This window comes from Saccostrea echinata, unplaced genomic scaffold (genome assembly GCF_033153115.1).
Source record: "Saccostrea echinata isolate AGI-Se365-2 ecotype Australia unplaced genomic scaffold, CSIRO_AGI_Sech_v1 ptg000025l, whole genome shotgun sequence".
NCBI lineage: Eukaryota > Metazoa > Mollusca > Bivalvia > Ostreida > Ostreidae > Saccostrea > Saccostrea echinata.
The window spans coordinates 10227076-10240416 of NW_026889774.1; the positions used below are offsets into that span (position 1 = coordinate 10227076).

At 32.7% G+C, this 13341-nt stretch overlaps 1 protein-coding gene across 1 annotated transcript in view; it reads right to left on the reverse strand.

Annotated features, from left to right (window-relative positions):
- The window catches only part of LOC133192877 (sterile alpha motif domain-containing protein 9-like), a 54611-nt gene extending 43583 nt beyond the window's left edge, over positions 1-11028 (reverse strand). The window contains exons 1-2 of the mRNA XM_061328881.1: positions 11003-11028; positions 7571-7723 (exon numbers count right to left, since the gene is read on the reverse strand). Of these exons, the coding sequence (XP_061184865.1) occupies positions 7571-7643 (73 nt within the window). The 5' untranslated portion in view covers positions 7644-7723; positions 11003-11028. The remainder of the gene's footprint in view (positions 1-7570; positions 7724-11002) is intronic.
- Between the last annotated feature and the right edge of the window lie 2313 nt (positions 11029-13341).

Genomic DNA, 13341 nt, shown 5'->3' on the forward strand with positions numbered 1-13341 from the left:
GCCCAGTAGTTCTGGAGAAGAAGATGAAATTGTGAAAAGTTTACAACGACAACAACAACAACAATGCCGCCGCCGACGACGACGACAGACAACGGACAAATTTTGATCAGAAAAGCTCACTTGAGCCTTCGGCTCAGGTGAGCTAAAAAGTTTTTAAAAAATATATTCCAACAGACATTTTTATCTGTTGATTTGTTCTATATTCTTAATAAAATTAAAAAAAATTATTAATCCTTTGCATTTGGCTATTAAATTTCTTTAGTTATTAATTATAAAGGAAAATTATAAAATGCGCATGGTCAATATATAGGCAGTTACAGCTAGTGTATGTGAACTTTCAGAATAAACGTGTGCACATTTCAAAAACAGCACATTCTATGCTACTGACATTTGGTGCGAGGCAACTTAAGAAATTATTTAAGCTTAGTATGAGGGGCATTTGAAAAATTCTGTTAATAGTTTGATAAATTATTAACTGTTTTATGGATTTAATGAGTTTTGTATTGTTGAAAAGATTAGGAAAATATACATACAATTGGCCATGGTGCCATAAATCACCAAATTGGAGACATATTTAAATTACCCTGTAACTTGGCAATCATCAAATTCCAAAACTATAAACATTTTCAACAATTATATTTCTACAGAGACAATTGGACAAAAGAAATTTTAAAAGAGGAGAAAATCATATTTTAGTAATGGGCATTTCTTTTTTTCTTTGCCACCTTCATTGTTTCTTTTATCAGTCAGCGCACATGCGAACAAAATATTGTGTCACGTCAGTGCATACAGACTGCTCAGGTAGACCAGATAAGACAATAGCTGTCCCCAGTAATTTTTGGTTCCAGAATATGGACAATTGTGAAATGCAGTAAAATGGACAGGTGATGTGGTCATTTGTTTGCTAATAAAATTCTCACTCGTTAGAAATATTGTCTACATATTAGTGTTAGGTTGTAATGGTACGGACAAGCATAAAATGTTTATTGTGTAATATTAACATTCAGTGTATTTTTCCTTATGAAATTCATTGGAAATCTACGATGTTCAAATCTCTATAACACACACCAAACCTTGTTACTGTGTGGTAGAAATTTAATTATTTCTTTACATTTTTAGCTTCGGTACTTTCCGTGAATTTCCGTATCTTAAGAATACTGGTTTTTCATGCACGAGCCCTTTAGCGCTCACTATAAATACATTTACTGGGAAATGTTCAATTAATGCGACGTTCGTTACAAAGAATCGCAGGTCGTTTTGTGTCATTGGTTTTCCCTGCCCACCCAGCCCTTCATTGTTTATTTTGTAAAAATTATATAATTGGTTTGTGTTATTTTGAATAAAAAGCGATTTGTAACGAATGCAACAATCCTACAATATATTCTTTTTCTTTGTTTTTCAATAAATTAGTCAAGAAAATATTTATTTTTGGAGGAGTACGTGAAACAAGGAAGAAAATAATACACAGTAGGATCTCTATGCACTTTCAATACTCTAGGAACACCAAAATTAATGTACATGTTAGTCTCAATTTAATTAAAGCTGACATGAACTCTTAAAAATGTGATATTTTCATCCTTGTACGACTTATTTCATTCCCGCACTCCCTTTTCCGCCATATTTCTTTCAGATTCGCTCACTTATTTTACCGGCTATATAAACCCTGATGCCTTTTTACACTTGAGTGATTTTCTAGCCTGGCTGTCGGCATGTACACATCTCCGATAGCAAAGTTTTGGAACACGTCATGAACTGACCGAAAACATAGGCCTGTATCTCCGATAAAGCAGTTTTGGAACATGCAATAAATCTAACAATCCTACCAAAACTAGGAATTTTACTGAAAACTGGAAAGGATATAAAAATTTTGAATAATTTTGATGCAATGCATAAAAATCAAAACGGCAAATGCATGTTTGATATACATTACATATATATTTGAACAATAAAGAAGCGACCACATGTATTTTTTCCCAAAAAAACCCCACTGTACTGTTGAGCTTTATGCATGCTACACGGTATAAGCACATACTATGCAACTTACGCATTGAAGTAATACATGCATGCCGAGAAAATGCGTCGAACGCTTTATACTCATCTGCCTGAAATACAGAGCTCGCTACAAGGATGTGCACATGTCGAAAGAATTACTTCCTATTTTCCTTTTATTGAAATATGCATCACAGAAGAAATAACTCCATTTATAACTCAACGACCTAAACAAATTGTCACTAGCACTTGAACACACGTGGTCCCTGCCGATCAGCATTTTTGGTCAGGGAAAATATCGAAGGTGGAAATGACACTGGTATTTGCCTGATTAGACAATATAGTCACGCAAATAAAACGTTTCAGAAATCGAACTAACTGTTGTCAGTACATGTAGTAAATATGTTCATGAATGTGACTTTATTACAATAAATTTATTACATAAACATACATTCTTGTTACGGATCTTACATCTTTTAAAGAAAATGAAAGGGGGGGATATGTAGAATTCATTTTTCAATATATTTTAAACAAACGTCGGAAAAAGGTCGGATTTTCCTTGATCAAATATATTTATATACTTGCAATGAACTGGCCTCAACTATTTTAGATATAAAACTGATATATCTTAAATTAACACACACTGAACAATTTGTTTCTGTAGAGATTTTCAAAACAGGGCCCTTTTAGGCGTCACGAATTACAAGCACGATTGATACAATTACCAACAAGCACAGACATAATTATGTGTATATAAAATAATCTACAGTACATATTTTTGTATATATTGAAGTTGAGTAAGTATTACACTATTAGTATATGTCAAAGTAATATTGATAATTGAAATAGTTCTACCGTGTACCCAAATGTGAAGTGGTGTGATTCAACAATCTTCGAGCGCATTGCCAAAGATATCACGAGGCGATGCAAAAGTACTAATTATTACATTACATAAGTTTTTTTTTTAACAACTACACATAATATTTAAAGAAATTTTGTGATGTGACTGAATGATTAAAATATGGTTGCGTGCATGTGTATTATTTCTTTAAATATTATATAATTAATAGTCAAAGTTTATAGGAAAGGAAAACAATGTGCCCCTGACAGTCCCCCCCCCCCCCCCCCCCCCAAACACACACACACACAAAAGTTTTTTTTTTTATTTTGATTTTTTTTTCTTGTCTAAATAATTTCTGGTAGGAACCCTCTGTGCTCTTCGGAGGTATAAAGAAACAAAAAACTGAATTTGTTTCCTCTGGAAAGTACACGAGAAGGGTCCACATAATTCCATTCCCGTGAAATATAGTTTTCACAATTGTTTTGTTCCCTTTTCGTTTGGGTATGTAGGTTTTTTTTTCTTCTTTTCTTTTCCCTTTTTTTTTTTGGCGTGTCAAAAAAAGGAAACAATTTTTTTCAGCAGGTTTGATCCACCCTGCCCCAGAAAAATTCCTCAATCTGCCCTTTTAAAGACTATATCATTTCCAAGATTTTTACTACATCGGATTTTATATGCATTATTACTCTTACATATGTACATGTATGGATGCTTACATATAAGAGAGAGGGAGAGAGAGAGTATACTTGTATGAAAATGCAAAAAATATTTATCTATAACTTTGCGGTTTAGGTTTTAAGTAATCCTTAAACTATCTTTTAAGATTTTCTCAAAATACAAGAAATTGAATAGGTACCCAATTTTAGACTACCTGCGGAAACTCTCCAATCTGAAAAGACTTTCTATACATGCATATAAAACAAGCACGTAGCACCGTTTCTCAAAATGTGTGTATGCGAGGGGGAGCGGGGACAGTAAAATGATTCACAAGCAAACGAAAAACTTTAGGAACTTAAAAATTGGGGGGAATGAAGAAGGAAAACAGGCATTTAAAAAAATCCGTAGTCAGGGGAGGGACAGATTCTATTCATACTATCATTTTCGGCAGAAAAATATTTGAGTACAATGTACAATAATGTTGATTAGAGTTGGGGGGGGGGGGGCAGCCAGTCTTCAAATAAAAAAAATCCCTGTCGAACACGTGGGTGGGGGATGCCCCCTTTTTCCGAGCATAATGTTTTACTGTTTAGTATGAGATACACACTCAAAGGCTGATCTCCTCCACTTTTTGTTGCACTATAGTCAAATCCTTGATAAAATTGCCCCTCCCCATCCATAATTATCATAATTTTTTTTTTTTTTTTTTTGCTTGTCAAAGATTTTTCAGGTAAAGTGTGAATTATTTCTTAGATGCTACGTGCCTGAAAGACACTCTGAAAAAAGGGAGTAACCCCCCCCCCCCCCCCCCCCCCGCTCCACATATGTGTATATTTGTTAATTTGTGTTCTGCTTAAATGCTCTCATGTCGTGTTCTAAATCATTTTTTACACAAAATTACTTAGTTTAGTTTTCACATAATCAGCAATCAAACTTTTTTTTTTTAGTGATTTCTTATTTTTTACCCAGTCGCGCTAATACTAATTCCCTTTTTTATTTTTGATATTTTCCCTGACCAAAATCTGATCAGCACGGACTAAGCGTATTCGAGTGCTAGGCTGTACGATGAAGTGACAATGTGTTTACTGTTGATTATTTATGGAGTTTATTACTTTTTGTGATGCATATTTCAATAAATGGAATACAAGGTGTAAATTATTCGGCATGTGCACATCTTCGAACGGGTACAGTGGTCTATTTCCAGGTATGAATAAGTTTACAGTGTTCTACGTGTTCTCTCGATATGCATCAGTTGTATTTGAATGCATATGGACATGCATAGGAAATACGCTGGTGAAGTGGTGGTTTGTTCCATTCTTACGATAGATTATTGCAAATTGTTTGTACGAGTTTTACTGTGTATCGTTTCAAGTTTATTGTGCATATATTGGTATGCTTTTAAAAAACACGCGCAACTTTGTTTTTTCTTCCAAACTTGCATTTATGTTACTCAAAACGATAATTATTCATAATTATCATTATGACTGTTTTTATCTGTTCTGGTTTTAAAATGTTTTCATCAATTCATGTGTTCCCAAATACTTTACTTTCGGAGATGTGCACGCGTCGATAGCCAAACCAAAAATTCACTCAAGTGTAACGAGGGCAATTGGGTATATATCGTTACAATAAGACAAGGTATCTGAAAGAAATATGGCGGAATAGTTGGTATGAAACAAGTCGTACATTAATGCAAATGTTGCGTTTTTAAGAATTCATGTCAGCTTTAAAAACTGTGAATTATCCTTTTAAATATCGTAAAAATACAAAAACTGTGCGGTAAAAATTATTTGTCAAATTTTTCCCTCGCAATGTTCATTTGCATTATTTTAACTTTCCATGTGTCACAAACGGCTCTTTTGTCTATTAATCACACCAGTTCTGAAAGGTGCTTAATTCATAATAAAGATTTAAAACGAACATGACAAAATTAAGAATTATGAAGAGAGAAAATTAGAGAATGTAAATATCAGAGTTCTTGAAATCTTTCAGTCCTGTCGGCAAGACCGATAAAAACAACCAAGGACCGATTACTTTAGGTTCTGTGTCAGTCCAAATGACCGGTATATGTTGACAGAGCAACTTGCAAAAATCCGACTAAACACAGAATCGTACGAATCCCCTATAACATACCGATCGTAATCTGTTAAACGCTTTTCTGTATCTCATAATGGCTTCTTCGATGAACGCAAGTGCCAAACTATGACTGATAATATGTTAAAACAAGTTTGTTGACGGCGCTAAGCCAACTGAGAAAATCAAACTAGATTAAAAACTTATGAAGAAAATCGACCCCCACGAGAATTCGATGAAAATTGTTATACGACGATCAGATCAGCATGAAATCTACAGAGTGTATTGACGCAGGGTAAAAACTGTATTGATGATAAAATTCAAATACAGTTTTCATCTTTTTACTGATCTTTTTTTTTTTTTTTGGACTGATAGAAATCTGTCTGGACTGGCAATCTTCACATTGCAGTCAGTCCAAATGACTGACAGCAGAAAAAAGATTTCAAGAACTCTGAAATATAAGCATTGAATTCTTATTTTTGGATGTCGTGGGTCCTATAACACCACCTGTTTGTGCCGACAAATTATCATACCTCACTAACGCGAGGTATTCAATTTGTTGGCACAGCCAGGTGCTGTTACAGGACTGACAACATCAAAAAATGCTTAAAACAATCCTAGATACATGTATCATCATACTTTTAAAGAATATTAATATTAGCATGATTAGATTCAATTTTCTTAAAAGGAAATGATCAATAATTATTATTCTTTTTTTAATAGAAGAGTTTACAAGTATGCTTGTAGGATTTAACATTTTAACTGCCTAGTACATATTTTATGGTATTTTTTCTTTATAATGTTTTAAAATTGTTTTAAAATTGTCATTCATTTTTCGGCAAATGCATTACAGTTCTACTTTGAACATTTCCTAGTTACTATTATATCTCCTACATAACCATTCTGACTGGAGATTAGCTAGGGCATAGATATACTTGTACTAGACACCCCCTCCATCTGTCCCTACATTGACACACATCAGCTTTTAAAATTGGCGCAAAAGAAATATTTGCCTGGTGACTAAAAATTTGCATTTACAACTATTTAAAAATATTATGAGCCAGCTGGCACCTAAATTTTAGATGTTACTTAGTGGCCTGCACATATTGTGATGAATAGATCTGCCACATAAGCAAAATAGGGGAACTAACATTTTAATCAACTCAAAGCCTATGAATTGAGAATTGAGAGAGAGAGATCGACTTTTAACTTTTGAAGTTCATAAACATCTTTTAAATCTAATGTTATTTAAATATGAGATGAGGGCCAGCTGTGAGCTGGATGCCTATCATTTTATACTGGACTGTGTGTAGATTCTTCTATCACAAAATAATTATTATATTATTGTTTTGAAACATTTTCCCACTGATCAGCCTTATAACTGACCATTTATTGCAATCAAAACCTTAAATTATTCTCTTATACAAATACAATTTTATTTTGAAAAAAATTAAACAATTGTTCTGGAAGGATTTCAGGATGCTTTAAGGACAGGCGACACATACCTTTATAATACATATTTTTTTACAAGAATTTGTCATAGAAGTATTGCTACTTTGATAAATTTCCACCCAAAAAATGAAGCTACCTTACCAGGCATTTGTGTAAGATACCGGAGGATGTTATTTACAACATAATCCTACTGGAAATCACTTGCATTGCCAATATAACAATTTTTTGGTGATTTATAATTAATAAACATAGACATTTTGAAAACAGTTTTAAAATCTCAAGATAATGATAATTATGATTAATTTGTCGTATACTAATATGAAGAAATACAAAACAGGTATTAAAGCAACATGTCATCAGACCTTAAATCATACAAAATTGTTATAAAAAGGAACAGTGGACTGATTCTAAAGAATTAAAAGATGTTGACAACACATGAAGTTAACAGATAATTTAAAGACAAGTATGATGGACAGAAGGCAAATCTCTATTAGAAAAGCTATTGTGGTAAATCACATCAATTGCAGAATGACGTTAACTAAAATACTAGCTTCTAATTACCTGAGCTGAAAAGTTTCTCCACATCAGATGACTTGCATGTCATCTTTGGAATTCCACTCACATAAAGAGTCATTTTGTCACTTATCAGAAACTTTGTCCTTTGTATTTCAGTCTCTCATGTGGAAATTTTCCAAGTCTTGCAAGATTTTTGGCCTGTAAAATTAAATGCATTTCAGAAAACTCATACATCACTGCAAAATGTTTTTTTAATACAACTATACATAAATAAAAAACATAAATACAGTGTAATATTCCTTCCCTTAATTATTTAGTTGCATGCTTTAATTTATAAATAATATTTATCAATGCCTTAATTAAGGCCAATAAGTAATTTTTTCTCTCTCTTTTTTCATATAAGTATTATGCAAGCATCGATGCGAAAGAAAAACACATTTATTGACTGGGTTCAAAGGCTACAATGACATACATTTTGGCCAACCCAAGAACCAAACTTTTTATTAACTGAAGTTATTACATAGGTCAAATAAATTAAGGCAAACAGTTTTTGTTACTGAAAGGGTTTAGCAAATTCTGCTTTTAAAGTGTTTAAAAAACTAGGATGGTAAATTCTTGAAAGTGTTTCTGAAAAAAATAATTCTAGTATTTGTTAGAACTTTACAGGTACTGTAAGTACACACCATATCCCATATTCACAGTCACTGTGTTATTTTGACATTAAAATAATTAAACCTATTCAGTTTTCAATACCTATATAAATATCAGCCTGTCATTTGAAAAGGACTGATCAATAAAGATTGAGTTTTCATAGCTGCTCCTTCATCAAGGTAGGAATTATAGAATGATCTATTAAGTTATATTTACATTTACCAATGAAAATACTAATGAAACTAGCATTCAGTTTTCAATGACATGAAGTCAGTCACTTGATCAGAATTCTTGAATATGGAGTGCAAACCACGCGAGACATTTGGAAAGTCTAGAAAGTCTAGACTGTGACATCATTCATGTATTCTATAAACATGATAAAAGCAGAAATATTCTTTTGGGTTCAATTTCATTTATTTTGTGGTTTACAATTATCAATGAAATTAAATCCCACACAAAATTTTTATATGACTATATACATGTATAGAATAGGGTTACTCTTGAAACAATGAAAAATGCCCATGAAACCTTCTTAGATGACAAAACAACAAAATTTTATCCCCAAGAAAAGAATAAGGTTCACTTAGGGCCTATTATGGCACTGTGAATTTCTGGAAAAGTGAAACTGCTTCGTTTTAGTGGACAATGCATTAGACCATATTGTTGACTGTGTATCTATCAACCAGAAGTCGCTGATGATACTATAGCTCTACTGGATTGTACTTATAACAAAGGAAGGGCAAAGTAGCACTTAGATTTGAAACTTTGAACATGTTGAAACAATAATATTGTGTGCCTTAGTGAAGACTACTTATGTGCCAAGTTATATTGAAATCAGACCAAAACTGTAGGAGGAGTAGCATTTTTAAAGTATTTCACAGAAATTTCTATTTTTAGTAACCAAGGCACACCTTTCATTATGTTTCATTGAAATAAAAAAAAAAACGATAAAGAGAATTATGTTTCTTAGTGTAGTCTACCTGAGTGCCAAATTATATTGAAATCAGACCAAAACTGTAGGAGGAGTAGCATTTTGAAAGTATTTCACAGAAATTTCTTTTTTTAGTAGCCATGGCAATACCTTTCATCAGAATCAAAAACAGATATATATGTATAGAATTGTGTATCTTAGTGTAGTCTACTTTTTTGCCAAGTTATTTTGAAATCAGACCAAAACTGTAGGAGGAGTAGCATTTAGAAAGTATTTCACAGAATTTTCTTTGTTCTATAGTAACCATGGCAATACCTTTCATCAGAATCAAAAACAGATATACAGAATTGTGTATCTTAGTGTAGTCTACTTGTGTGCCAAGTTACATTGAAATCAGACCAAAACTAGGAGTAGCGTTTTGAAAAATGGTTAAACGAGGGACAGACAGACAGACAGACAGACAGACAGACGATGGACACCCTACTATCACATAAGCTCTTCTTGTCTCTGACAGTAGAGCTAAAAATGACCTGCTATGGAAGAGTCTGAGTTGATGTCTTTGGGTGCACAGCCCCCTGAAGATTGAGGAATGTCACCATCATTTCGGATCAATCCCTAGTGGCAAGATAGCTCAGCTATTCATGGAGTAGCCTGGTTCCCTGGCTCATCCTTGCCAAGGCAGGAGAGTATCGCATGTCAATTGTTAGTGTTAGTGTCGCGGAGTATATACAAAGCATAACAGGGACAGGGAACCAGGCTATTCATGGAGCATCTGACTTGTGATTCAGGGGGAACAGGTTTGAATCCTGGTCTGGTCTGTCACATTTCTCCCTCCCTGATTACAGTTTATATGTAGGGGTAATCCAACTTTTGACAATTTTAGGAGGACCTCATTGCCCCTTCTAAATTCCCGAGTGATTATCATCGCCAAACCCCCCAACTTTGTCACTACCCTAACTACGTCACTTTCGGGAAACTCCGCGCTGTTTGTAAACAAATGCGATTGTGAGGTCACTTTTTACATGCTGAAAATCTACACTCAATTGCCGAGAAATTATGACAGTCAAGTTCAAGAATGTGACAAAAATAAATAATAAATACATGTGATCTATTGTATCTATCATATTTTATGTGAAATCAGTTAGTACTTTTTCCTTTATGCACTATTCCATCGATACATCCGACATGTGTGCCAATATGCTCATTTTTACATGTCAGTCGTATTCATGAAGGTCTTTGACAAAGGATTAATAAGACATACTATATTGAATATGGCTAAAAAAAATTTTTCATCTCATTTTGGTCTAATATGCTTCACGTTGGCGATAACGTAGCGTGAGGTATTACATATTAAATACATTATATTAACGTTATTTTTTCTGTTGTTATTTTAAATCTTCAAAACTAATTTTCTATGTTTACAAGTTTAAGATGAAGGGAGATAAAACCAAACTGGAAAAAAAATTATAATCAATTTGTTGACATATTGTAGAGGACACTGGTGACAGAGTTTGGGTTCATTGTACATAATGTACACGGATGTGATACGCGTTCTATTTATATTAGTTTTGTATAAGCCCAACAACTGAATATTTTAAAATGTTCTGAAAACGATGTTTAAGTTCATTACTAAGTGTAGCAAACAAAAAACAAATTTATCAAAGAAATAATTGAGAGAGTAACCTGGCGTGTTTTCTGCTTGTGTGACGGAGTTTGGGTAGATGGGGATATACAATGTACATTTAGCAATAGTTATAAAATCTTTAAAGCTGCCTTTATTTAAGTAGACATCCATTACTGCAATTTGCAATAAACATGATAGATTATCATTTTTCTTAATAAGAACTGCGAAGGATAGTATTGTTCTCCCACCTACCTCCAAGTCAATAACTTACATTTAAAGACATTATGTTATCGATGCCAGCATCTGCATGATCAAGTCCAATATGCTACAATTTTAAAAAGTTAACACATTTGAATGATTTTTCATATCTATATATATATTTAAATGAATTTTCATAAAACATTGCTTCTTTGGGAAAACAGAGATAACTCTTTAATTTGGGAAAACGTGTTTTCACTATAGAAATCAACGGAAAATATTTTTAAAACATCTTTCCCCCCCTCTGCCCCCCATGAAACAAAAAATCCTTTTTACAGGTAATATATGGACTGTCATTTCACAAATTCATACCAAAGCTTTTTGTGTTTCATTGGGGGGGGGGGGGGGACATATGTTTACAGACAAAAAACTACTAAAATGCTTATTTTGTCACCAATTTCAAAGGGGATTACAACTAAAACATTGTATTTCATTAATAATATATGTTTAATTTTATATGAGTAAAACAAAAGAAAAGATTTAAGGAACATTTACTCATATCCAAGAATATTTTGAAAGTGTAGTGATACTTTAAAGCCCGATTTCAATGAAAAATATCGTCTACCCAGCTGGAATTAGGGGTAATTAAATATTTAACCACAGGGGCTTGTGTAGAGAAAATAAATCAGTTAGAAAATTAGTACCTCAGAGAAAACATGATTTTTTTCTCCAAGGTACTAATTTTCTAACTGATTTTTCTCTACACAAGCCCCTGTGATTTAACACTGGAATTAAAATTATCAGTCAATTACCATTGAACTGTTCTTTGCATTCAATAGATTGCCATTAGTATTGAATTAAGGATACACCAAAGGTTTCCAAATGCCAGAATTTAATTTACATGTAATTCTTTCATTATCAAAGATAAAATAATAAAAGTATATATCATTTGAAAGCTTGTTAAATTTACTATATAATTATCCTAATTTAAACTTTAATTAATAACTTATTTAAAAATTATTTAAATATTAATGTAAATTTTAGTGCATAAATATTTTATAAATCAACTATTTTGTATTTAACCCCTCAAAGTGGTCATTTTGCCTCAAGGTAGATTAAAGATTGAACTTAAAAACTGTATCTCAGATTTTTGATAAATCTTCTAATTCAAAAGTTACAGCCATTTGCTCTTCAATATTATCAATTTATTAGCCTAATTTAACATTTCCCTCAATAATTCCAAAACTAAGCTAGATATCAAAAATCTGAGATACGGTTTTGTGAACACACATTTGAGAAGCAACCCATCCAATTTTCAGAGAAATTGGTCAATAAATAAGGGAGCTGAATCCTTTGAAATAATACCACAAACTGTCTGATCTTACTTTACAGTAGAGGGCAAAAACCCATTACACAACAAAATCTGCCAAAGCTAGGAATATATGACACCTTGGAGATTCAGCTTTGGATACCTGTCACTTAGCCATATTTCCTATGCATATTCACAAGAATGGGAGGTTCTTTTCTGTATTTAGATGCTTTTAATTAAGTAATAAAAATAGGTTCAATTCTGAATCAGAAAGATTTCCCGGCAAAATGGCAAGAGCTAAGCTCCACCTCCTATTTTATGGTCATCAGTGATCTGTTAGATCTTCTTCTCTAAATCTAGAGTCCCTGTAGTTTAATTACTGATAACCTCTGTGTGGCTAGTGTAGAATTCCCCAAGTGGTCACAGTGATTTATTGCATCTTTCATGAGCAGGCAGTCACAGATCAAATCAGAAGCTTCAATAACGGAACATTCACATGTGGTAGTGTTTATGTTTCATTATTGTTAAATAATTAGAAAACCATTTCATAATTACTCAGAATTTTGCATGCATTATAAAGCAGTGATTAACTTCTTTTTCTTAGCCAAAAATCTCAAAATTGTTGAAAATCTTGAAAAAAGCCTTTGGTGTATCCTTAAATGGGTGTAAAATGTAGGCGGGAATCGAGAGTTAAAAAAATTAGCTTGCTAGCACTGGCTAAGTTCTTTCTCTTTGTGCCCGATTCTTAGGTGGGCCTGTTACTGTAGTTACTGTACTTTGGCAGTTTAATTCTAAAATTATGGAAAATAAAATTTCATATACAATGTACAACATACAATAAATTGAACTTACATTAAGACATTATGTTATCGATACCAACATCTGCATGATCAAGTCCAATGTGCTACTTTCGTTTTCTTAATTTCCAATAATATTACGTTGTTATTTTTTGAAAAACATTTTTTATCAGTTCTCGGGACGCACTAAATGCTGAATAAAATAAAGACCTGAATGATGTGATCGTGATTTAAAATGTGTTTGGGAAGAAATTAATTGAAGGCAAATAAACTGATAAATGTCCTTGATTATACATTTCATAATTT